This window comes from Pezoporus occidentalis, unplaced genomic scaffold (genome assembly GCF_034315485.1).
Source record: "Pezoporus occidentalis ecotype Australia unplaced genomic scaffold, CSIRO_AGI_Poc_V1 ctg19, whole genome shotgun sequence".
In the NCBI taxonomy this organism is placed as follows: Eukaryota; Metazoa; Chordata; class Aves; order Psittaciformes; family Psittacidae; genus Pezoporus; species Pezoporus occidentalis.
The window spans coordinates 6,142,775-6,169,762 of record NW_026913748.1 but is presented as its reverse complement, the minus strand read 5'-3'; the positions used below and the strand labels follow the sequence as shown (position 1 = coordinate 6,169,762).

Below are 26,988 nucleotides of genomic sequence, written 5' to 3'. Positions count from 1 at the left end.
ACAGAATACAGCTCAGTGCACAAAAGATCTGGAACGACCCAATTTTGGTGGTGGATGCATCTTGACTGTTGCAGATCAGGTCTGATGATTTCAGTAGAGGATTAGAATGAATGGTGTGAGCTCCACCACAGTCCATCTGCTATCACTTTATCAACCGTCTGTGCCTGTTTTCCAGCGCTAGATACAGAACTATTTCCAAAGCTGGCATAGCCTCTTCTCATGTGTCTCTGTGGTGTTATCACACAAAAAACATGGGATACCGCAGGTATTTATGTTGCATTCTGCTGGTACTAAAAAGTTGCCATGTTATGGGCAGGGAATTCTTTGCTGTGTAGGAGAGAGAGCATGAGGATCATCTCCAAGCCATGAGTGAATTGCCTAGTATTAAAGCAACTAACTCAATAACTGTTGCAAGTGGCTCTCACAACTGTAAGGTTGGCTATGATTGATTCCTTTTTACTGACATTACCACTGCTGTGGCCCAAGAAATGGTAAGTGCTATCACATGTGGGGGAAAAGCACCTGAATCCAAGTCCAAATTCCTCCAGGGCAGGACTCTTATAAGCAACAGGGGAGAAGGAAGGACTGGAAGAACATGTGGCCAGGCAGTGTCTGGATACAGCTTCAAGCTCTCATCAGTGCCTGATGAGTATCTTTGCATTCAAAAGAGAATACTTCGGACGGGATTTCCTTGGCCTCTCTCCTGCAGTCTTCCTCCTTCCTGAAGAAAGATGTTGACAGAGGCAATATTTTTTCATGAAGAGCCCATCTATTCCTCACTGTACTTCCTCACCCTCATGCTCTCCAAACTTGCCGGAAAGTGGCTGCACCAGCTGTTGGAGAGGAGCAGAGAAATGTCTGTGTGGGAGACAGATAGCGTCAAAATGTCCTACTGGATCTCCTTAACAGGACTGAGATGCTGCATCTGAAACTCACCTCCTGTTTCTCTGGATGCTTCCAGAAAGAGCCATTCCTCCCAGGTCATAGTACCAGAAGAATTGCCAACTATACCTCCCTGCAAGAGATTCCCAAGGTTGTTCGTAAATATGTTGTTAAGTATGTTTTCTAAGACATTTTTTTTGCTTATAATTGTGTTTCTGTATTTCCCCTAAATCTACATGCTCTAAATACCTTTGTAGTTCTGGACCTAGTTTCCTGCAAAGCAATTAAAGCTGCTAGTTCTGATTGTACAAAACACCCATAAAAAGCGAGGGATCTACAGACTCCCAAGTTTAGGAAGAGTTTAAACCTGGGTCTAGACATCACTTCTCACCCACATCTCTGTGTCAGACTAAAATCAAAACTCCGACAACTGTGAGCATGGGGAATATTTACGTGAACTTTGCTGACCCATCTCTGCCTGCTTGCAGCATCCCCACAACCTCCAATTGTAATATCTTGAACAGGATTATTAAATCTACAGGGAGGAAAGAATAAGAAGTAGATGAGCTGTTAAGAAGCAGAAAAAAATCCTCTCTTCATGCCTGTGACCTCAATAAGAAAAAGAAATGAGAAAAGAAGCACAAACAGGATGTGCTAACAAAGCAGAAACGCTACTCAAACTTCTCCTCTGTGTGTTAAAAAACAGTGCTGTGGAAGACTTTAGCACAAATGAAAAAAGTTCGACTGAAGAGCTTTGGATATGAAGTTGTTTGTCTTCAGAGCACACAAGACACAGACCATGGATGTAGAGGCTTGCTTTGCACTGGCATGTCCAGATGCTGTAAATCTGATTTGGAGTTTTCTCCATTAAGAATCAGAGAATTCAGCCTCCATGGTCCACTAATTGTAGGAGCTTGCACTTGGCACTGCCAGCTGGGGGCCAATTAGACTGAGTTGTTATGCTGTTTTGTGTGGTAGGTTGTAGACCTGATTTGATACAGACTAGAACCATTACCATGTTTCATACCTGGGCCAGAGACACTGAGTACCTCTGAGCTGGAAAGAAACACCGACCTCCAGGTTATATATCCAATATACTGCCAGCAATCCTAAGCCAGAAAGGCCAATTTCCCATTTCATGAGCTGGATTTGCATTTTTCTGTCAGGCAAGGTCAATCTTTTACAAGTTCAGAAAACATGCTGGGTAGCTCAGTTGTTTTTCTGTAATGCTTGAAGCATGATGGATACTAGTGGAAAGTCATCATTCCCCATCTATTTATCAAGATGTTTCAGTGGTATCTAAAAGGAGAATTGAATTGGAGAGCAGTTCAGTTCTCACCAGCTCCATGGGCCTCAGCCTTAAGGGGTATTGCATTCACAATTCAAACAGTCTTGTGGATTTCTCAGAAGGATCTAACTGTTAGAGGACCTAGAGTGACCGAAGGGCAAAGTGAGAGCTATACTGGGAGTAGAGGTGCTCCTGGGCCACAACAGTGTGGAGACAAAGAAGGACATGATGCTGTGACTGTGCAGTAGATAATACTCACGGCTCTTTTGTACCAATGCCTTTCAGCATGACCTCATTGGAGAAAGAATAAATGTATGCTCAATGGAAACAGAGAGCTCAGGTAAAGAAACATGAAGAGTCAGATCAGACCTCCAGAAGTAAATTAATGCAGATTATGGTTTTTATCAAGTTCTGCTTGGTGTGTAGTGTACTCAGAGAGCTGGGAAGGAAGAATTTTGAAGGTTTGATTTCAAGGAACTGTTCAAAATCTGTCCTTCCACTTTTCATCCTCCCACATACAAAACTGGAGCAACAACCACAAAGGACCTCTTCCAGCAAGAACATGTATTTCCATTTGAGTACTTTGATAAATCAGAAGTGGGGCAAGAGGGAATTTCACCAGAACCGCAAGAAGGGCTGGCTTGGAGATATAGCCAAGGGCTTACATGTCTCCTTACCACTAACTGGTGCCGTCATGGCAGGCAGTAACCAGTCTGTTAATCCAGCAGGCACTTCAGAAATGAGTACACAGCTGTTTGAAGTCTAAACTATATTGAGTTAAAGTTTAATTGGTCCGTAATCATGAAGTAAATATGTGCCAGTTGCACTAATTGTGTTTCAACCCTGATGTAAGCAGCAGTCTCCCTACTGGAAAGTGAGGAAAGTGGGAAGAGATGAGCTTGCCCAAGTTTTCCATAGATGTTTCCATAGATGCTTTATTCTGCTCAGTACACCTCCAAGTCCTTCCAGAACACTCTGTTCAGATCCCTGACACCTTCTCTTCCTGGGAGAACTATGTCTCATTTGTCCTAAAACATGACCCACTGGTCAGGTCTCATCTGCACTTCTTCCAGATAGGAAAGACCTTCTTTATCCTACAAATGCAGGTGGAACATCCTCCCTTCCCAAAGAGCCAGCTGGGATCTGATCCTGCCCTTCATACAAATGCATGCAGATCCCATCCGGTCTCCTCTGTGACATGATCTTTAAACCCTCCAATGCTATCCCTGTGTCAGTCGCCAGAGTGGACCTGCCCTTGAAGTTTTATGTAGAACTTCTCCCATCCCTGGATCAGGGGTGATTTTCTGCTGATTTCCTATTCAAAACTGCAGGCAAGCCAGAGGCAGGCTCCGAAAAGCCTATGAAAGGCAACTGAATGAATATACTGTTCCTTCCAATTGTGACTCCATCATTTCCTCTCATTACTCTAATAGAAACAAATCTTTCTCATCTCAGCCCTATTACCTCACACAAAGGAAAATGGTATGTAATCCCGTTAGAGCTGGGCTGCTGCTGGACACATTTAAGGTCATTATTCTGGGATGCCAGTCTCCACTGTGTGAGACTGGGATAAGTGGGAAATGCAATTACTAGGCTATTCAAATCCCTAGAATGAAACCCTGCCGTTAACAGGCAGAAGCCAGCAAGAAAAAGAGCAGTTGCTTTATGAAATTATAGGGTTTGGCTGAATCAGACTCTAATCAGAACCTCAATAAAGGAGCAGGGCTAGCTCCCACTGCCATCCATGGAGTCTCCTCATTCCCCTCAACCTGATCTTTGGCATCCTCAGTGGAAGCCCAACCTTCAAGATAGGCTACGGTCATGAAGCCAGAGGTGTACAAGTCCAGTGGAGACAATACTGGTCCATGTCCAGGATTTACACTGTGCTTTGAAATGGGGAAGTCCTAAGAGTCCAGCAACAGGAATATGCCCGCTACTGCCACCACCTCAAACTGTACTTTGGCTCTGAGCTTCATGGGGACAGATTCTGAGATCAAGTCTGTTTCCTAATATTCATGGCCTACAGCACCAGTCTTGCTGGTTGCTGGTGCAACCCAGCTAAGCAGCCAGATGTGAAATTCACATTGCTAAAGTCATGGAGCTGTAACCCCCCTACAAGGAATTCACATGCTGGAGGACAAAGGGGGGGCTAGAATTGCTTGTGGCAGTCAGTGAAGCAGAGCAGAACATACAAATGGGAATAATTGAAACTGCCTCATTGAATTGGCTTCTGTTGAGTGGTTAGACACTGACATGTTCCTAACTGTTCCCATCCAGGTGAAGCCAAGCCATTTTTAGCTTGACGGGCAGCAAAGAAAGCATCTGAAATCTTGCAGGACAAACACTAAGGAAGACCGCACCAGAACAACAATGACCATCACAAACTACAAGCAGAGACAAACTTCTGTCCAAGACTGATCCTGACAGCAAACCCCTTACTGTTATGCCTTGTGCTTCCTTCTCCTTCTTTGTCCCATATTTGAGCTGTATGGCTGGCTTTGCTGGTCTCTCCTGCAGTCAGTCACTCTTCTTTCTCCTTTATGCCCCTCTTTATCCTCTACCTTCCCCACTGTGTTACCCTCCTGCTGCCCAAGTTCTCTCAGTCTCCAAAAGGATTTCTGAAAGCAGGACCATTCTTGCACATCCCAGAAGGAAGTGAAGTGGGCTGAGGCAAGGTTTCTGGTAGAGCAGCTGATCACCACTGGAGTCTCCGAGTCCCTTGAAGAGACGAGAGTCACTTCCCTGTTTATGCTCTTTATTAGTCCCTATTCTCTTTAATCGGCTTAGACTGATGAGCCGAGGCAGCGGTAGGGATCAGCCAGGCTGTTTAATTAAAGGATTGCAGCTCAGCCTTGCAGTTTGGGGGTTTGTGTAAATGAGCTGAAAGTACATTATTTAATCTACTGTGCAGAGAGGAGTTGGGGCATTAATGAAGCAAACTCTAATTAAAACTAGACTGCTGATGGTTATTAGTGGCATCAGTTCTGACAGGATTGATCTCATTTAGGGAAACGCCTCATCATGGAAGGAGAAAAGAAAGAATAAACCCTAGCTGGTTTATCAAATTCACCACAGCATCACTTGTGACTGACTGTCCATTCAGCGGGGCTCAGGAGAGCTGCACAGGGAGCCCCGGCATCCCAGGCTCTCACATCGGGAGCCCTGATGAGCTTATTTAGGCATGTGCCTCACTCACCCAGGAACTGATTGCCTATTCAGGCTGTCTGACCCACATATTTCAGTCCTGATTGACTTTTGTTCTGCCTTGGGTCAAAGGGGAGCCTGTTCATGATTTGAGCAGGGTGACAGGCTCTGTAAATGATCTGATGAGCCTCTTCCAGCAACATATTGAGCCATTCCAGAGCAGCATAGCTATCAGCTATGGATGTCAGCTCCACAGTGACCCTGTGTTTTTCCCTCTCTGCCACTTTTTTACCCTCCTTGCCGCATTGTGTTTGTAACTTCAGATATGAAGGAAACCCATAGGTGATGGCAGAACCTGTCACAGGTTTGAATGTATTTTCTGGCCAGCATAATGCTGACCAGTGAGTTTACAAGTCCTGCATGTGCTTGCCTTTCTTCTGCACAGTGTGGGAAGTAGGGATGCTCTTCTCACCTGAGCCAGTGGCATAGGGAGATTGCATACAAAAGCTGCTCTGTTTCAAAAAGCAAAAATCCTGTGTACCTGTTTCTCACCTTCAAACAGCCACAGTGGCTTCAACCACCTCTATCTCTATAGGAAGGGGTTCTTTACTGTGAAGGTGGCGAGGCACTGGCACAGGTTGCCTGTAGAAGCTGTGGCTGCCCCATCCCTGGCAGTGTTCAAGGCCAGGTTGGACGGGGTTTAGAGCAACCTGGTCTAGTGGAAGGTGTCCCTACCCACAGCAGGGGGCTGGAACTGGGTGAGCTTTAAGGTTCTTTCCAACCCAAACCATTCTATGACTCTACATAGAACACTGTGTCACACACAGATTCAGGACTGCTGTTGGGGTCTCAGGGCACTAGAAAAGTAAAGGACAAGAGAAAGCCTTGGGGAAAAACCTAAGTAAAGCAGGGGGCCTGCAGAGCGGTACAAGCTACAAAAGACATAAAAGGGACAGGCCTAGATAGGTATGAGAAATCACTTAACTGGAGCCCCAGATGAAAGGGGTCATGATCATTCATCTCCACTCCTGAGTTTCCTGGCTCAGATTCACCTTTGCATGTGTTGTTGCAAGAGTTGTTATATTACTGAACAACTAAACAACTTGCCAAAGTTGTTAAGTTACTGAAACAATTTGCTTTCTCTTTAATTTACCTGCCAAACCCCAGCTGAGAAATGTGGTGGTTCCCAGCACAAGGAGGGCAGGAAAACTCAGGTTCAAGGTATGGGGAGGGCCTTTGGCAGTCACTGGGAAAAAAGAAAAGCCTGAGAAAAAGAACCCTAGAGCTTAAAACACTGGAGGTGTAACAGCTTAGAACACTGTAGGTGTATCCTTATCGTAGGATAATGCTAGAAACTAAGGGAACTGATCAGACATAAGATGGAGGCTGGACAAGAATGGGGCAGGGTCAAGGATCAGGGTATGATGATAGAACACTATGGCAAAATTGAGCCTGGGTTCAGAGAGAACGGAGCACATAACCAGCACTCTCCCCAGAAATGCAAAGGAGAGGTAGCTGTCCCTACCACAGAAATCTCTGCTGTCTCCTCCTCTTCCTTGCCAGCATCTCCACACCTACCACAAAGGTGCAGCTGCAGATGTCCCACAAGGCTGTCATGCAAACTTTAGCAGTGCTTGAAAGCCCTCAGCACAGATGTCATAGGGCTTCATACGTCTTCATACACAAATGGTCAGGAGTGGTCCTGCTTCTTTGCCTTGTCTCCAAGTGTGCCTGAACCCTGTATTTCGGCACACCCATATATACAACGTTCTCTTTGCACTTGTCCAGCACCCACACTTCCCTTGGAAGGAAACAGAAACCACAGCCTGCTCCAGAGAGCAGAACAAACAAGAGAAATATCATTTCTAAAATGCTGTAGCCTCCCTGCTGCAATTCAGTGCCCGCTCCATCCATCCAGAGCCCTCCCTAGTAACAAGGCTTCTCATAGAGATGCCAAAGGTCAGATGCAAAAGTCTAGCAGTGTGAGGAGGGAAATCTGTGAAGTGAAACCTGTTTGCTGTTTACAGAAGGGTGATGAGGCCTGAGAAGAAGGAGTAGGTCTGTGAGATGGAGGTGTAAGAAGTAGTGAGAGGAGAAGGAGATGACAAGAAGAGAGGTGCAAGGCCAAGCATGGAAACTATATGCAGTATGTGCATCTCAAGTATTTTTGGAGCTCCTTGGACCCCTTGGCCTCAGCACTGATGTCATTCACGAATGAGGGAGAGCTACAACAACCGCTGGTGGGGCTTCACTGAATACAAGCTGGTGATAGTTAACAGTATCTGTCTGTAACTGTCCCTCACAGGTAAGCTCAGACCATTTCAACACATGTAAAACTGCATGCCCCAGTGTGTGAGAGAGAACCCTGAGTTTGTTTGGTGACTTCTGCTGTAGCTTAAAGGTTATGGGTCTATACCAGTGTGTGTCCAGGTACCTTATGTGGGATAACTACTTGGAAGGAGAAGAGTGAAGCATGTATATACTGGTATTAAAGTGATGCAGAAACGTAAGAGAAGATACAAGCGTGAATGTGGGGTGATTGAAGTAGATGTTTGAAGAGAGGCTGAAAGTATGGGTTTGGAGGTACGTGAGTAGAGGCCAGAGGTGGTTTGTGAGCAATTACACAACAGTATGAACAGTAGTCTCTAGGAGGGAAAAGAGAGGGATGGCAGTGCTGGGGACATGGAACATAAGGGAGGATGGAGGAGGATCGGCGTGATAATATGTGAGTGTTGTCTGGGGCAGGATGATTGTGATGGATGGTAAGAAAGTAGGGGATGGAAAAGAAAAGGTCGTGCTGACAGCAATTTCCCACCTTGGTGAGGAGTCTGGAGACGAAGGCTTCTGCTCTGCATCAGCTGCTGGGCAGCAGAACTGGTGTAAAACAGTTTCATTCCTGTAAGAAAAAAACAAACCACAGCAGGTCAGTGTTTGGCTCACTCAGCAGGAAACTCAAGGGGGAATGTCTTTCCCAGGGCTGTTGCAAGGGAACAGGGACTCCGCATGATGCTGAAAGACCTGATTATTACATGAACATTTTGCACTCTGAGGTGGTGGGGAGCAGGAGAGAAGGGGACTGGCAATTCTATTCCCCTACCTTACCTGTGCTGCTGCTGCTGTCAAGCTGTAGAGAACAGGCCAAAATGTGCCCAAATAAAAAGCCTTCCTTCTATCAGTATCTGCCTCATGATCCCATGCATCTAATGAAAAACAGTTTTGCCTATCTCTAACTTCTATTTCTTTTGGGACAGAATATCTCTTTAGATGCGTTTCCTAGACATTGTAATGCAAAAAAAGTTGAGATTTTTTGCTGACTGGCTAAATTAAATCCTGAAACCTCTCTAGAGCACAGAAATGGCCTCAGCAAATCAGCACTGGGCATTGCCAGAAATAGTAGAAGAGAGCTGAAAGAACAAGCACAAGTGGGGGGGGGGGGGGGGGGGGGTTAAAATGGCAAGTGGAAGAGAAAAGGAAAGCAAAACCCTAAGAAGTAACAAACCTGAGCAAAATGAAAAACAAAAGGCTAAAATGTGTTTATTACATAAGAAAGGCAGCAGTATTCATCCAAAGGAAAAATCCTAGACCAAACTTCAACAAGGCTTAACAAGGCCAAGTGCAAGGTCCTGCACAGGGGCCAGGGCAATCCGAAGCACAAACACAGGCTGGGCAGAGACTGTGGAGCAGTTCTGAGGAGAAGGACTTGGGATGTTGGGTGACAAGAAACTCAACATGACCCAGCAGTGTGCACCTGCAGCCCAGAAACCAACCGTGTGCTGGGCTGCATCAAAAGGAGCGTAAGCAGCAGGTCAAGGGAGGTGATCCTGCCCCTCTACTCTGCTCTCATGAGACCCCACCTGCAGTACCGTGTTCAGCTCTGGGGCCCCCAACACAGGAGGGATGTGGACTTGTTGAAGTGAGTCTGGAAGAGGCCACAAAGATGATCCAAGGGCTGGAGCACCGCTCCTGTGAAAACAGGCTGAGAGTTGGGCTTATCTCAGCCTGGAGAAGAGAAGGCTCGGGGAGAACTTACTGCGTCTTCCAGTGCCTAAAGGAGGCTACAAGAAATCTGAGGGACTTTTTACAAGGGCAGGTAGTGACGGAACGTGGTGGAATGACTTTAAACAGACAGAGGGGAGATTTACATCAGATGTTAGGAAAAGGTTCCTAACTGTGAGGGTGGTGAGGCACTGGCACAGGTTGCCCAGAGAAGCTGTGGATGCCCCTTCCCCGGCAGGGTTCAAGGCCAGGCTGGATGGGGCTTGGAGCAACCTGGTTTAGTGGAAGGTGTCCCTGCCCATGGCAGAGGGGTTGGAACTGGATGAGCTTTCAGATCCCTTCCAACCCAAACCATTCTGTGATCATAAACTTCCAAAACTGCTCACTAATATTTAGTGACTTGTTCTGTGTCTCTTGCCTGAGAACATTTTTAAGGAGCCTGGTTTTCAGGGCTGTTGGTCACTTGGGCACTTATCACAGCATTGGAACCCAGTAAGAGCTGCTCTGCACCTCTGAAAATGAGATTCAGGGAGGCCCCTGAGGTGTTGTAGGCAGCACAAATCAACAACCAATTCAGAACACACTGACCTTCATCAGTAAAAAGGAGTCACTAGAAAGAGACACAGTGTCGAGGGGGGAAAGTACTAGGAAATGGAGAAGAAAATGAAAGGAGGAGAAGAAAAGCAGGGGAGATAAAGCAGGCTCAGTCCTCGGATGGCATAAAATCACCCTGTCTCCAAGTCAGTGAAAGAAGCACTTAGAGCTCTGTCCTCAGTGCTAATGCAGAGACTAAGGGCTCAAATGGGGTCATCTTCTTCTAAAAATATTTTTGCATCTTCTTAGCCCAGACATAAAGAGTAAAACCAAGTCTCCTGACTTGCCATGGGGTCTCAGATTCTTCCAAAGGCCCTGCACACCCCGTATCACTCTGAAATGTGAAGCTTACCACCTTTGTCTGAATCAAAATCTGACAGACATGGCCACAGTTCCTGCCTGACGCGCAACCTGCTGGAAAAGAGAGGACAAGTTTGTGTGACATACCAAATCCATCTCCTGCCTTCCATTGTGTAACTACCCAGCTCACATCCCTTCTCTCCTGCCAGCCTGGTTGTTGCTGGTTCTCACTAGGTGGTTTCTAATTTAAACTTCTCCAGTGGCAAGCATTTATCTGACTGGTGTGTCCATAAATCACTTCTGTTGTCTTTTTACTGAAGCAAGTGGTGGGATCACATTTGAGTCTATGTTAAAGCAGGCTCACACAAATATTCCAGCTCCTACACTATGTCACTCTGCTTCCATCCATCAGGAATTTTCACATAAAATTTTAGTTTTGCATAAACCCACCAACTCATCAAATATAAACTGCCTGGGGAAAACATCTTGGGTTTGACAGAGATTCTTCCAGGTTTTCCTGGCAGGCTGCCTCCATATTTCACGTCTCCAGTGCAGCCATGCCCTCAGAGAGGGGCCATCAGATTTTCCACCCAGGTTTTTGTTCTGCCCAAGTCCGAAAGCAGCAATGCTGGGAGCTGGCTAGCCCAAGAGGTGTGGAGCACTTGTGCCAAGGCAGTCAGCTCTGCAGTCACAGACATCGCCAGCTGCAGTGTGGAAATGCACAAGGCTCTCAGCTGATTCAGCTACAGCTGGCATAGACCCTGAGCAGCATGCTTGGTTTCAGGAGTATTCTGGATTGGCATTTCCGACTGAATTTCATCTCTACAGAAACCACTGCGGGTAAAGAGGCTACTTCCAGATAAAGCAACAACGTATTTTTAAATCATAGAGTCATAGCAACATTTAGGTTGGAAAGACCTTTAAAATCATTGAGTCCAACCATTAACCCAGCACTGCCAAGTCCACCACTAAACCATGTCCCTAAGCACCACATCTACATGTCTTTTAAATGCCTCCAGTGATGGTGATCCCACCACTTCCCTGCAGAGTCTGTGCCGATGCTTGACAACCTTTTCAGGGAAGAATTATTTCCTAATATCCAATCTAAACCTCCCCGGCACAACTTCAAGCTGCTCCCTCTCATCCTGTCACTTGTTACCAGGGAAAAGGGACCAACACCCACCTTGCTACAACCTCCTTTCAGGCAGTTGTAGAGAGCAATAATGTCTCCCCTCAGCTAAACCACCCCAGTTCCCCCAGCCACCCCTCATAAAACTTGTTCTCCAGCCCCTTCACCAACTTCCAAAAGGGATCTTCCAATGTACACCCCAGATTTCAGCCATTTCTAATCTCAACTGTAATTCCCTAAATTAGGAGTTCTCTGCTTTTATTCGAACAGCAGATGCACCACTCCAATTCCTAATTACACATGAAGAAAGTGAACAAGAAGGAGGGAAAACATAGGGAAAAAGAGGAAGGAACAAAGACAGAAAAAAAACCCTGAGAAATAGAAGCCTGTACGTAGATAAAATGCCTTGCTAGTTGATTATCACAATAGAAACACAGAAAAAAACTGAAATGGGCACAGGGAAAGGGAGAGTGGTGTGAAGTTGCAAAACTCTAGGCTCACTCTCCTGTGGGTGTTTCAAGACGAAACATCTCACAGATACTCTTCAGAGAACCAGTGTGGTCTGAGTGCTGCAGCTGCACAGTCAGTTCTTGACTCTGGTTCTCATCATTTCTCATGGGCATTTAACACTAAACTTGGGCATTGCTGCACAAGCCAGAGTCCTATTGAACCTCTGAGATCCCAAGATCTGGAGTAGCTGTTATGTACCACTACCAGATGCTGATCAGGCCCACAGCAGAGATCTGCCTCCAGGCCATTTGGGATCCTCGAGTCCCCATCCATGGGCTGTGACTCCCATGGAGAAACCACCAGGGAGGTAGTGAGGAGCAGACACTGCCTCATAGAAGTAAGTACATGAGCTTTAAATGAGCATTCCAAAACTGTGCAGAGAGCTCTTCCCCTGACTGGTGGCAGGGAAGGATATCTTATTACTCCTATTAAATCTGAATTCCCCAAAAGCCCAAGAGCAGTTGGAGCTCTGGGTCTATTTACATTCTTTTACAGCTTGCTTCTCTTTCTCTTTTATGCTTCCCAAGCATACAAAAACAAGGACTGGGTTCCACCTTGGAGACTACGCTTATTAATTTTCCTCTTTCTTTCCATCTCTTGATCCTGCACATATCTGATCTCTAGAAAATCCATGCCCTTGCCTTTGCAGCGTGGGATGCATAACCCAGACAGAGGCTGGGAAAGGTTTAACTTGCTATGGAAGAGGTGGTCCTGGTCCCATCCCGAAGGGGCTGTAATTATACCTGGGAAAAGGACGTCTCATCTGGGTGCAAAAGGCAAGTGTCCTAGGGGCTTACTATCACCTGGAAAGCAGGTGTCTTATTAACTCTGTGAAGTCTTCAGGTAAGATGTTATTTTTGTTGCTGTGATTCAAAAGGGCCTGGCAGGATTTTGATGACTACCTCGATTTCATTCCCCTGTGGTGCTGTCAACCTTTGCAGCTTTAGAGTCTTGAGATATTTATTATCTGTCTGAAGTCAGTGTAAGACTTTTGATGGTGGGTTTATTTTTTGCCTTTCTTTGCTTTCTTTTTATTCTGTTTTTACACGTATCTTACTTTGTAAGTCAGAAAGGCTACATAAACTTTGAATGTGCAGCCTCTGAGGAGTTAGACACCAGAAAGCATAAGGCTTGTTTTGCCTTTGAAAAACAGGGAGGAAAGCAACATGTCTTGAATCCAGTGACAGTTGATGCAGACTCATTACTCAGGGGTGCTTATCTGTAATTGTTTTTTCTTTTTCAATACTTCAGGTAGATGGCAATGGTCTGCCAATGAAAATGGTAGGTTCTGGGCTCTCTCTTTTGGCTTTCTGTCTCTTCCTTTATGTCCTCTACCTTGCCTTCCTCAGACTTGCAAGCCATTGCAGGCACTGCAACTAAACAAACACTGTTGTGGGCAGACCAGGGAGGTGATTGTGAAGAAAGCTGATTTCCCCTGTCTGTCAGGATACTGTTGAATTGTGTGTTTCCAATTTATTGCTTTAAAAACATACAAACTATGTTTAGCACTGCACCCTGCTGAAAGCTTGGAAGGGAAAAGCCACCAAGAAGAAAGGGTGAGTGAAGAGGAGTTGCGTGGTGCAAAAGAGGAGGCTAAAAGAGAGGAGGAGGCATGCTGAAAGGCCTGTTGAGGTAAGTGTTGCCAGAGTTGTGTATGGAGGAGCACCAGAAGACAAGGACAAGCTTGGATGCAAAAGGAGGACTGGGAACAGCCTGAGCCTGTCAGTGCCTTGCTCCATCTAGCTGAGACGCATGCTCTGGAGGCAAGGATTTGACAGTCCAGACCTATCTCAAATACAGAGAAAGCTATGCTTGGCCCAGTAGTAACCCACGCTGTCAACTGAAACATTAGCCCCCTCTCCTCTGAGAGAAAACAACTGACTGAGTATTATTCAGTTGTCTTTAACATTGCTCCTGACAAGAGGCATCCTCCAGCCAGCCACCTGCAGCCTCAGAGGGAGTATCTGTGAATGAACTGTCCAGCCACAGCAATTCCGGCTCTGTGACGAACTTTAGAGAGGACTGTGCCAAGCCTTCTGGCTAGCACAAGCTGTCTAGTCAGCTCAGGAGGTAGCTCTACCTTTCTGGCTTCTTAGGAAGTTGGACTATGCTGTAAAGGGGTCTTCTGACTCATGCTGCTTTGGTCTTTACAGCTATGGATCCCAAACAGCCAAAGCTCTTCCTCTTAAAAACTGCTGTTGTAGAGGGTACAAGAGTTAAGCTCCAAAAAATTTGAAGTCTCTGTAGCTACCCAGATTGCACATCACAGGGCCAAGGAACACACACTGTCCCAGAATTGCCTTTAATGCTCTGTCTTCCCTTTGGACAAGTCGCATTTCCCTTTGGGCTCTATGTTCATTCAGTGCTGTTGCTCATCAGTGCCCACTAGTTTAGCACTGGAGATAGCCGCCTTGAAATAGAGATGCCTGTCTGCTGAGAGCTGAACTATGCCACACAAGTCTAACCCCTTTTTCTTCTTTTCCTGCCCCCTACAGAAGCGAACCCCAAACCCAGACAGAATATGGAAAACAGTTGTGCTCCCTGCTCTCCATCAGTCACCTTTAATTAAACAAATATCCAGTGTGGCCTGCTCCCAGAGATAAAGAGCAGCTCTGTATTTTTCTGCATGAATGATTTTAGACTACAAGAAATGCTAAAAGAAGACAGAATGAAAATTGCTCTCACTATAAGCACATAGAGCATGCTTCTCTCTAATATGCTGCATCACCCCTGCATCCCAGTGTGACTGCTGCCCTGGTCAGTTATGTAGGATATCTGGCATGGCCCCTACTGAAAGAACAATGAAGATCACTAGGTTCTCCAACAGCCAGTACTAGCTTAGTACTCCCCTGGTTCTTCACTCCAAAATACCCTCACTAAAACTTTCTAACTGTCTTCATTACTCCTCTTGATTGTAAGTAATTAGAGTGGTGTTTTGGAAGTAGTTGAGTATGAGCAGAGTTTATGTTGTGGGGAAACCATCCATAAATTCAATTTCTGGAATTTAAGTTCTTTAACTCCTTGTAAGCTTGAAGGGCCTTCTCATTGTTATGGTATACAGTGGATGGCAAGAATTTGACAAGATTCGGAGAGTAACCGGACACTTTAAATATTATCCTATGAAAATACTTAATGCAGATCCTTCCCAAAGCTAATGTTACAGGACTCTAATTTTTCAGCATTATAGAGCGGCTCTTATGGGTGTCCCACGGGCTATCTACTGTGACCCTTTGTGCTCTTTCCTCTTGAACATCTGATGTTGGCTATCTCTGAAAAAGAGCTACACAAACCAGATTCGCAAATCTGACTGTCTGAGAAATCCTGTGTTAAAGGACAAGAGGCTTAGTAGTCAAGATACTGAAGTGTAGGAGTGCAACAGAACTGAAAATGTCATTTTATTTTACATTCCCAGCAGCTATAACAATCGCTACCTGAGTGTCCCTGGGATGCATTTTAGGAACGTACTGATTCGGTAATCTTTCCTAAATAGTCAAAGACTTCTGTATTCAGTCAAAAAACGTCCCAGTATTAATCCCCAAAGAGGAGAATAAGACTGAAGCAGTTTGGAGTCAGATTTGTATGATAGATTGCTGAGGACAAAAGTAGGAGGAAAAAATTGAGCAAAAGATGATAGGAGGATGATTTGAAATTTGTGTGTGTTGACCCTGCAAGCTCTTATCAACACCTCTAGGCTACTTTGGTTTTATTTCCCTTCCATAACTTCTTTGCCCCTACCTTTTCCTATATTCCACATCTGTCAGTTTTATGGCTACAGATTTACTTTGCTCTTGAAGTCATCACTGCCTCAACTCCTTCATCAGACACATCCTCTCAAATGGCAGTGACTACGCCACTGTAGTCTATACAGAACCACTTCATATCTATTCCACATACTTATCCTTGACTCTCTGGTCTGTTGCCTACAGGGCCTGCCAAAAAATGAAAAATCAAGTATGTATTATAGTCTGAAACTTGGCCTGCCTTGAACACCTTATGAGCATTGGAGTGAGTATCTTCTTCCATGACGTTTCTCTACAAATGTGATGATCAAAAGATCAGAGCTCATCCTCTGAAACCTACTTAGCACCTGCTTAATCATATTGTTTCTTGGTGCAAATTCATTTTAAGACATGCATCCTTTGTACAGCATTACTATAATCTTTACTATAATCTGTTTTTCTAGTGCTAGGAGATTGGATGAAGACAGGATTCCCACTGACAGGGTATTTCACCAGAATATATTGGTTTTAGAGACCCTATAAAATATCTTAAAACAAATGCACCTCAGTAGTATAAAATACCATATGCATACACTACTGTTTGGAAAGTGAAAATTCAATGTGACATGCTGACGCAAATGTGTGTCTTTGAGCTATTGTGGGTTCTTCAGAACAGCACAGCCTGGAAGGATAAGCACAAGGCACCATGCTGGGGAAATGGAATTTCCTGTGTTGGAGGAAGAAGATCTGAGCCAATGCTGCTGTGATCTGATCTTTTTTTGGTTAACTAGTTGGGTGACTATAACAGATATGTCAAATATGCCATTCATTTATCACCATCTGCTTGTAGGGATGGAGATGATAATGCCGTATCTTCCTGAACAGTTGGCTTCCCAGCTTACTGTAGTCCGCATTTATGGCAACTATTTCTCCTGTACATCCTCACTCTTCACTTGAAGATGTCCCCTTTTCTTGGGGAAAAATGTGGTCATGACTGGTAGATGAGTGCATAGATTTTGAAAAAGATTTGGGGTGTTCTGTGCCAACTTCAGTGCAAAGAAAATCAACCGTGTACAAATGTCTGTGGATGCATACTAAAGTGGGTCTGAGTGTGAAGGAATAATGTGAGCTGGCATCCACGGACTTATGGACAGAGTCAGCAACGTGTCTGGGGGATAGCAAAAATGAGCTGTGGCCTCACGTTCTGGCTCAGTGGGGTCTGTTCCTCTGCCATAGACCTAGATACGCTCTTTTCTTTTGCTGCTAACAGGCTACTTGACAGAAATTTCCTTACCTGAGGATCTAGGTTCCAGACATTGCTCGCAAGAGTGAGAAAGATCAGAAAGACGTCACCTGTGTGTTCACTATATTCAGTGAAAATTGCTGCTGACAAGTCCATTTTGTTACCCAGAAACACTTGAAGGAAATCTAATGCATTTGTTACACCTGCAAGGAGCCGTTGGGCTAACAGCCAGATTTCCTCTATGTGCTAGAAATGGGCAAGAACAGAAAAAGGAACTGAATATGCTCCAGAAATCACCTAGAGGGGGAAATTCCATTCTGGCTTCTGGGTCCAGTCTGCCAGATAATCTTGTGACAGCCAGAAGCAAAGGCTGCGGCCAGCTTTTTGACTGACTTCCAGCACTTCTCATGCTAGGAGGTGCATCACTCTTTGTGCAGGTTTGTGGCTTTTGGTGCTTCAGCGGCAGTGGGATGATGTAACTTACTTAAGGTGAACTAAAGATGATACATTCATTCTCAGTTATCTGTGGACTAACTTTATTATAACCGGAGTCATTCTAGGTGACAGAAATTGTCCACAGGAGGAAACTAAAGATCAAGTATCTACTGCACAAAGAAAATCTGATCCTTAAAGCAGTAAATATAAACAATGTATTGCATATACATGCAGTGCCTTAATAGAAGGCAGCAACTTGAAGAGATATATGGGAATAATACTCAGCTTGGATGGAGCAAAAGATTCAGATTTGGGACACATGAATGGCCTGAGAGGAGTGAGCACTGCTGAAAGCTCTCTGTAGAGGAATACTTGTATCTCTGATGCAGCTATGTTGGTGTCTCTCATAGAATTACTAGTTGAGGAAATACTCTTTGGGTTTATGGGGATGCTTCTCATACTCTCATATTTGCCCAGCAGAAGAGATTCACTCCAAAGCTGCTTCTATAGCTATTAATTTCTTTCCTGAGGCACAATAGGAACAGGACGAGGCAAATGACTGTACTTGCTAAGTAGTTCCCAGGAGAAACTTCCTGGGTGGAAGAGAGTTTGTCATCAGCTGCTAGAGGGGTTGGGGGGGCTCCCTTTCCTGAAATGCCTTTGAATCCCATGTCAATCCATTTAAATTGGATTTCTCTCTTCCAGAGGAACATCAGCCACACATGGCTGTCTGCTAACTGGATTGGTGCTTTGTAAGCACTAAGAGGAAGAAGGCAAAGTGGCCATGATAGGAGGAAATACCGTACATTGGGGTATGCAATAGCCCAGTGTGCACCATCAATGTTGTTTAGATCCTCTGTCAATGGTGGAAACAGCTGATGACTTATTGTGATAGACAAGTCACAGCATCATTTGCTCTGATTTGTTAACAGGGTAAACAGTGTTACTTGGGAAAACCAGCTACTGTACAAAAGAGCAACCTGATATTGTAAGTGTATGTGCACAGCTGATCATGTGGAAGGGATCCTCTACTGATACACGCAACACTCACTGTGAGTGAGCAGAGGTTTAATAAGTTGCAGGCAAAACTGTACTTCAGATATCACAAATAGGAAGCTGCTATATAAATCTGAAGCATGTGTGAGGGGGAGTTTGTGTAAGTTCCTGAAATCATTTAAATTAAATAATTACCATAAACAGAAGTTGGATCTATTAATTTCTTAATGGAAAGATGGTGTATTAATATAAAACTACTTTTCCAAGACAATATATGACCTTTTCCAAGACAGCATCCCTCATTTCTGACTATCTCCAATATCATAATTTCTTTCAAAGGTTTTATATGTAATGGAATAATTACATGTGTGCAAATGCATACTGAGAGCAACCTCCTGTAGCTTTGAGACATCTTTTCATACCTCTTCTGTTTCGTACTATACAAAAGCCCTTTTTTCTTTTCTCAAATAACATAACTACATAAAATGAAAATAGCTGGCAAAAGTTCACTTTAATTACACTCAGAAGCATTCTCCAAATCCCCTCCAGTTCTTCATATAATAATTATAGTTTGTCATCCTAATACCAATGAGTATGTGGTCCTCCTAAAGGGATCCAGAGCTAGCACTCTGCCTGAATGCTCTGCTAGCAGAACAAACACCTTTTTTATTTCTCTCCTATTTTGGGCCAATATGTATGAACACCATAAAAAAGCTAAGGCTTGTGTTAGTGGAATTGGCAACCTCAACTACATAATTACTGGGACTGCGAGATATAAACGGAATTTAGGTCTCTTCCTCAGTAAGAATAAATTATTTTTACTTTATGAATAAGTGCCAGAATTGGACTCAGTAAAAGGATTTTTGTTATGACTGAGTATTAGATCTGGTTTTAATCAGGCTTAGATTTCTTACTGGCTTCTCACTCATGTGGCTTGTGTTTAACCCCTTAGTACAGGAAGAAAGCCCTGGAATTTTCCAGAGGCTAAAATCAAACTGTCCCTCAGCACTGGAGACTGACACAAAGCTATATGAAGGAGTGCTCTTCAATAATGCAGAATCCCATCAACATGCAAATTAGCTGCATGCACAGAAATTGCTCATCACTGAGCTCTTCATGCACCTTAGCAGCACTGTCTTCTGTAGACCTGCTCCTGCATGGAAATGCATGACCAGATTTGCTGCTTGTACCACTGCACTTCTGTGCCCTTGCAGACAGCTCTGTATTCAAGGCTGGATACCAGAGCAATATGACAGTGAATTTCACCAGCCATTAAAGACAAACTTAAAAGCTTGTTACTACCACACTGGGCTGGTGTACTAAATCTCAGTAGTGGTTTTATTCTGCACGTACTCACCCAAGATTATCAAGATTGTTCTGTGGGGTATAGTTCTGCTGTCTAGTACTGAGCTGCTCAGAATCTACTCTGTTGAGGCTTGACACAAAACAGTGTAACAGAAGGAATGCAGTTGAATGTAGTAAGAAAAATCATGGCTTTGTTTGGCTTGGCTTGGCTTGCAGAAGGCTGCTTCAGGCCCTTGGTTTAGGGCCTTGGCTATGGAAACCCAGTTATCTCAAGCTGTTGCATCAATGGCACCTACAATTGGAAGTGGAAGTCCTAACTGGGAAGGGGAACAAAGAGAATTAGGAATGCAGAATAGAATATAGGCTGCCTATTGGCTGCACAAGACTAAATTTTCCTGTTCTCGGATGCTTCAGAACTGAGCTGCTCCTGCTGTGGGAAGGGAAAGAGCAGAGGAAAAGGCCAGGACCATTTGCAGAGCTGACTCGAATGCCTCACATGACAGATAGGAATAGTCACCATTGTCTCAGGGGAAATTTAATTTCCCCATTTCCCTTCCACACACTCACGTGCGCTTCCACAACAGCCCTGGCACATGGGAAGTAGGCAGTGTTCAAGACTGCTTGTGGACACAACGGATGGTTGCCACCAAGAGCAGCTGAATTTACATATGCAATTGCCCTGGAAGACAAGTATCATTTGGCACTGATGCAAGTGGGAAGAGGATGCAACTTGTACGCACAGCACTTTACCATCACAGATGCTTGGTTTGGGGTTAAGAAGAGATTTCACAGTTTCTTGAGGCTTTTATAAGCTCCTGACTTTGCTAAGGCAGCAGAAGAGCAGGTGGAATTAATGAGGTATCCTAAGATTTGGAAAAGCTACAGAAGTTGTTTCCTTTCTCCATCTTAACTGCTCAATAATTCCTGGGATTTAAAACTGGTAGGACATGCAATGTGCTGTCAAGTCAACTTAACAAGATGATGACAGTTTAAATTAGTCTTAGTGCCAGGAGCTGGATTATTTTATACTCCTTGTCTGGTGTGGCAGCAGTGGGAAAAAAATCACCACAAAAATAGAGAAGACATCACTTCTTAATCTGATGCCTTGCATACATCAATTGTTCATCCATGCCCTATCTCAGAACTGAGATACAAATGTCATCTTACACTCATATGCCTGGCCAAAAGAGCAGCGCTTCAGTCGGTGATGACTGTAGGAACCTATATAGCGTGCATCTGCCACCAAACGTACAGGTCATCTCAAATTAATGTACTGCTTATATCTGCCTGTACTACTGGATCTCTCTGTGGTGCCTTACTGCAGCTTCTGCTTTGTGGGGAGTCTTAACGTGCTGAAGCATCTGACTTACAAATCCATTAATGTTCTCTACTTAACAAAGCTTTGAACTTCCCACTATGTGCTGGGGTTCTTGGTTTCATTTATCTGGGGGAAAATAAATAAATAAATAAATAAATAAATAAATAATTTTTATATACCCATATAAAATACATATTTTTTTACATATATATACATATATATAAAAGGTGTGGTTCTGGAAATATAAACATAAGATATTTTCCTCTACTACAGAACCTGATTTCTGCAGAGGTATTTCAGGGAAGTTGCAAAAACAGTTACCAGGTATCAGAGTGAAGAGCTGAGTGACTGATGATGTTTCTGCTCCTGAGACAAGACAGCTGATGCAGACCTTCTGAACCTTGTGGTACTTACAATTGGACAATCCTCTAACAACTGAGATATAACAAGTTTGCCTCAATACCCTCGTGCCAAAAGGGCTGTAGGACCTGACACTATGTGCTAAGCATAAGCGGGAAGTGCTAGATGTGCTTTCACACTTTAGCTGTGAAGCTACATCAGTGATAGTTCCAGACCCTAGATGCTGGGATGTGACAATACTTCCCATCTTGGGAAGAGGCGATAGCAGTAGCAGTATGTGCATCTGTGGTTACTTTAGCGCTAGAAGCTGTTGAAATCTCAATTCTTGTGATGAACAGATTCTGCCTAGACTCTAGTTTAGCCTTGGGAGCTGTGTGATGGGGGAAACTCCACTTTTGGCAGCTGCTGTTCTGTATAAAATACAGTATAGCGCATGAATAGATCCGAGAGCTGCAGAAAAGGTGTTGGGAAGAGACACTGGAGCCTCTCACAGGGAAAACAACCTAATAAAAAAAAAAAGATTTTAATCGAACAAGTGACAAACAGTGAGAAGCACACAGACAGAACTCTGGATTAGAAAGAACAACCGTCTTCCTTTCTGTTCTCTAAGCACAAGTATGAATAGGCAACAGCAAATATCACACTTGTAGGCTAGCAGGTTCAGCCTTGCTTGCAGCTGGAGCACAGCCCCCTGCACCCAGGGAGTACCTACACATAATAGTTGTTCTCACGGTGACTCCAGAACAAGCGAATTGTGACAGAGATACATTAGTCACTGGATTTCTTTCATGGTGATGAAGCAGACCTCACCCAATGTGCATGGAGACTAAATACTTTTCCTCCTGTGCTAGGAGGGGTACTCTGTCTCAAGGTTTTCTACTTCCATGTGGTTTACATGCTGCTCCACCCCAGTCCTACCCTACAGGGAGATAAGATTCTTCATACCTTGTGCCTTGATTCTGCATTCCAAGAATTCCTGTCTTCCCATGGCTGCTACTTCCTCTTCTAAAGGATTAGTACCTGATTCCCTACACAGTTAGCAGAGACCAGCATGCTCACGCAGCAGAAAAATGTATGAAGAAGCAGGAATACCATCCTGGGCTCTTCCTTGTGTGACCTTGAGAAAGGCAGAATTTGAGTTGCAGCTGCAGACCACTACTGAGACTCTACCGGCTGAGACCTCCAAGGTCATTTTGGACCTGGGATCTGGGACCATCCGTAAAGTGAAACTCTTGCTACAGAGTCAGCAGTCACTTGATTAAAACACAAGAAAATCTGAAGTGATTCATAGTGGAAGGTAAGTAATACTGAATAACGTCCATCCTCGCAGCAAACTGACAGAACACCTAAATGGGGTGAGAAAAGGACATCCTCTTTATTTTTGAGATAAAAGTTCTTCTGCCTTGCTTACAAAACCAACAAGTAAATAACACTGAGAGGCAAATCTACCTTTTATACACTTGCCTTCTATTTTAACTAGAAAGGCATCTTTTCAGGACTTTCCTTATCCCTGCCTCCTCTCTGGTCATGGTTACTTCAATACAATGGCCAACATCATATCTGGACTAGATGAAAACAGCTGTATTGATAGCTCCATGTTTCTCAGCTGACTTCTCCATCAAACAGCAGATCTCATAGCTCAGTCTACACTTGATTCTCATTGTATGTATTCCCCTTCTCACTGTACCTCTCCCAACAGTTGTTTCTCAATGAATGTTAATTGCTTTCACCACCACTCTAGCCAGTGCTCATTCAAGCCATACACACTCATACTTCACTGATGTGTTTATTTCTCCTTCTACCCACCATATTTTCAAATTAAGCTTGATGCTAACAGATTAATCTCTCTGGTCTGTGTGGCAGCAGTTGCACTGGTCCTTACTGGGATCTGAAATGTCATAAACAACAGAGAATTTGGCAGGAGGAAAAGAACAGTGGTCACTACAGTCTATGTGGTGGGGTACTCTGATAGGCAGTTTCTATCAGGAGAAGATTTGATTTTGCAAGAAAGAATGCATCATGTGATATTTACAAAATGACCAAAGAGATGTCACTAAAAGTACTGGTGCGTGCCTGTCTGTGGTAGAAAGAAGCAGTACATTGTGGTCCTGAGGTACAGGCATTTTGTATAAGGGTGAATACTAAAATAAAAAGGTTAAGTCAATTCTTGCAAGTCAGAAGTTGCTCTCATTAATAGCGTTTTTCAACTCAGCTGCTGTGAAATTCCCTCTGCTGGTACCAGGCTCCTTCCTTTAAGGAAGCACGGCAGAGCTTGGAGGCTGGGGAAGCAAGTACATAAGATTTACGTTTGTCTCCTTAAGGAAGGGCAGATTCTAAAGCCTTTTCCCTTCCCCTTGCAAAATGATCCTCTTTTTAACTATGGTATCAACTGCTTTGCTACTTCACCACATGGCTCTCAATAAAGGGCAATGCCATACTTGGCTGTGTTTTATTTACTCTGTTTGTGCTTTATTTCATAATTGAAAATGCATCTTCCAAACTCCCAAGCTTGGGGTAATTGATGCCACTGTGAATTCGAGGGCATTTGCTTTGGTGTTGCACCTTTGTGCAGAACAATTGAATTCTTCCACCCCTTTAGGCATGTTGAAGACCACCATCTCCTTTTTCCAAAGTAAATTAACAGAATAACTGGAATACATAAGACATATCAGACCCTGTTTCTATGTCCTCAGTTACTAGGCACTGTAATTCCTGTATCTCTAGGAATAACCACTGCCTTAACAATTTTATTCTTGTGATCTACTTGTCTCTGCACTATATGGTACTGAGAGAATGAAGATCATAGTGTCAGAGATTTGACCCAGCACAGACAAGCCTCACTGGAATAGTATGTTTTGTGTTCCAGAGAGGATGTTAATTTGGAACCTGCAAGGTCTTAGAATAGCAATAATTTTTCTTTTCTTGCCAAAGTAATGCTCTTTAAATAACTTAAGTGGAAGAGACTCTTTCTTTTCAGGGCTGGATTCTATTCCCACATTCACTTCCAAACAGTGACAGAATCTTAGTTGGATGGAGACAGAATTTCCCATCTTGAAGAACAGGTTGCATTACAGATTGGAGTCTCATGGTTAGGCTGCACTTGGAATGGACCATGTTTTTCTAGCATTTATTGAGATTTCATAGTGATTACTGTCATAGGACATCTCAAGCCTCTTTGCAAAACAATACTGAATTGTATAAAAGGCATCAATATGGAAAAATACAGGGGTTTTGCTGCTTCAGCCACAGGGTGTAACTGTATGCTATGATTCAGTTGCATGTTTCAGGTACCATTGTTAAACTGTTGTCTGGAGTAGACATCTTTCACTGCTTACATGGCTGAAAATGCTTAGCTGGGTTATGTGCTTTCCAGATAATAAGGCTGTTTAAAAAGCCCCAAACAATAGTCAAACCCAGGCTGAATTTGTGTTACCATGAAATTTAAGAACCAGTGGGAAACTGGATTTTGTGGAGAAGAATCATCTAAAAGGATGCTTAAGGAAAAATACAACCCTACTGTAATTGTATTGGCATCAATGGCATTTCCGTAGCCTATGCACAGATGGAACTGGTTTGGAGACTTGTAGCTCCTATCTAATCAATAAGTTCAATGGGAATGTCAGCCCTTGATACCAGCAGAAGCAGGATTCTGTTCTTATACAGCAGCTAGGCAAATGACATTGAGTCATTTTAGAATTCGTTTCTCTTCACTCTGTAGATGTATGAATAAAGTGAAAATCAATGAATAATATATCCAGTGAACTTTGTGATACAATCAGTTTGTCCAGCTCTGTTGGAGAACTTCGTAGGTGCCATGGTAATCTTTCTGTGCTATAAACTTATCAACAGCTCTGAGACAGGATCTGAGATTCTAACAAAGGTTGACCATTTTAGTAGCTTATATAAATAGAACATAAGGCAAACTGTAAATGTACTAGCAGATTCCCTATAAGCAAAAAGACTGGAAGGATTCCAGAAGACCTGAAGGTTTCCAGTGATGTACAGGAAGACCTCTGTAGAGAGTCCAAGGTCTCTCAGAATATAAGGAAGGAGTTTGGAAGCCGCTATGCAATACTCACTCTTTTCAGAGGAAACATAACAACTGCTATCAATATGCTAGCCAGAAAAGGGTAAATAAAGCTTGAAATATCTTTGACCACCTACTTGCTTGCGTAGGCATCAATTATACATCTAATCATCCTTTGTCCTTTAAGTTTTCTCCAGGCAGAATGGGTTTGATTGAAACAGAATGTATCCTGGCTGGCTATATGCAACCCTTTAACATCACTCTCTTAAACCCCAAACTCTGGTCTTATTAAACTGTTAGCACTTCAGGTACAGTGAGAGAGGCAGAGAATGCCCCAGAACTGCGAGAAGGCACCACATGAATACTGTTTCCAAACTTTTTAATCTTTCCCAGCACATACAAAAGAAGCAGCTGGCCAAAAGTAAGGGTTGAAATGGAATCTGATTGTTATTCAACTGGGATCTCCTCCAACTCCCACTAAAACAGTATTTCCACTGAGTTTGTATGTAATCTGATTTCAAGTCCCATGCAGTGAATCCTAGGCAGTTCAGCTCTTAAGGGTTGTCCTGACTCAAATGTTAACTATCTGCATTCAAGTGAAGGCTCTTCCTACTTTTGAAGAGATCTTATTCTTGCATCTGTTGCATGAGAATGCCATTAATTTCCACTTGAAACAGGAGAATCAATAAGCAATATGGCTTCTCACACAGCAGCCTCCCCTCGCAATACCTATGTTGTCCTGCCTATCCTCAATCTTTTTACATTTGTAACACTTTCACATGGGAGTATTCTTCTGTGGGTAGCAGATTCCACAGCCTGATGTTAACAGCTCCTAATGATTCCATGCTGAATACTTCCTGAACATGGGTTTAGACAGAGGTCATGTGTGCAGGCCTGCAGTTCTGAAAACTCTGTGGCTTGCATAAAATACACAATGTATGATCCAGCATGAGCCGCAAAAAGACTGAAGCAACAGCAAGAGAGGTGTGAATGGTCCCACTTATCTGTACAGAGCCTGCGTGCCAGTATGGGACTGTGTCCCACTAAGCTGATGCTGAGAGAAAGCACAGATTGCAGTAGAAGGCGGTGTGTGCCTGCCTCACTTTTAGGGAAAAAAAAAAGCAGTAGTCCTTAGCTGCCCCATCTCCTCACTGAGCCCAGCGAACCTCCTGCAGGAGCTAGGCACATCATTTAGGAATGCCTGGAAAGACCTCTGATCCTTGGGCTGAAGACACTTTGAAAAGGCTTAGTGGTGGTGGCTGCAAGGATACTACCCCCGTGCTCCTGTAGCGCATCCCTTTGACGATGATTTGTTGAGGCACCCTGTGGAAGCCTGAGCTACCATGGCCTGTGCTGTGCTTGTTTTCTGAGGTAAACAGGAAATTTCAGACCTTTGCAACGTCAATTCTGAACTTCTCACCAGGGCTAAATTCCATTTGAAGGGGAAAGAACAGCAGGAATGTTCTCATGTTTAGTTATCGCATAATCCATCTTACGTTGCCCTGTTATGAGTGTGCCAGAGGCCAAAAGGAAACCTGTGGTTGTCCTGTATGACCTGCATAACAGCCTTTTTCCAATTGTTGATATGGCGTGTGGAAGACTGAGTGAACTGTGTTCCTCTTCTACCTAATTCAGGGTGACTGGAGAGGAAAACCTTTGCTCTGAATCTGCAGGGACTTTACGCCTCTCTCTCTTCCCAAGAGCGCTCTGAATCCAAAAAACTTACCTGAAAACTGCTAAGC

General features: G+C 43.9%; 1 protein-coding gene across 5 annotated transcripts in view; it reads right to left on the bottom strand.

Moving 5' to 3' along the window:
* Nucleotides 1–26,988, bottom strand: part of IQSEC3 (IQ motif and Sec7 domain ArfGEF 3) — a 97,954-nt gene that overhangs the window by 45,302 nt on the left and 25,664 nt on the right. For 4 of the 5 annotated variants that reach the window (XM_062616572.1, XM_062616575.1, XM_062616573.1 and 1 more), the window contains exon 2: nucleotides 8,130–8,210. In XM_062616572.1, the coding sequence (XP_062472556.1) occupies nucleotides 8,130–8,210 (81 nt within the window). Of the gene's footprint in view, nucleotides 1–936; nucleotides 1,016–8,129; nucleotides 8,211–26,988 lie in introns of all 5 variants that reach the window. The other variant, XM_062616576.1, reaches the window with a different exon arrangement.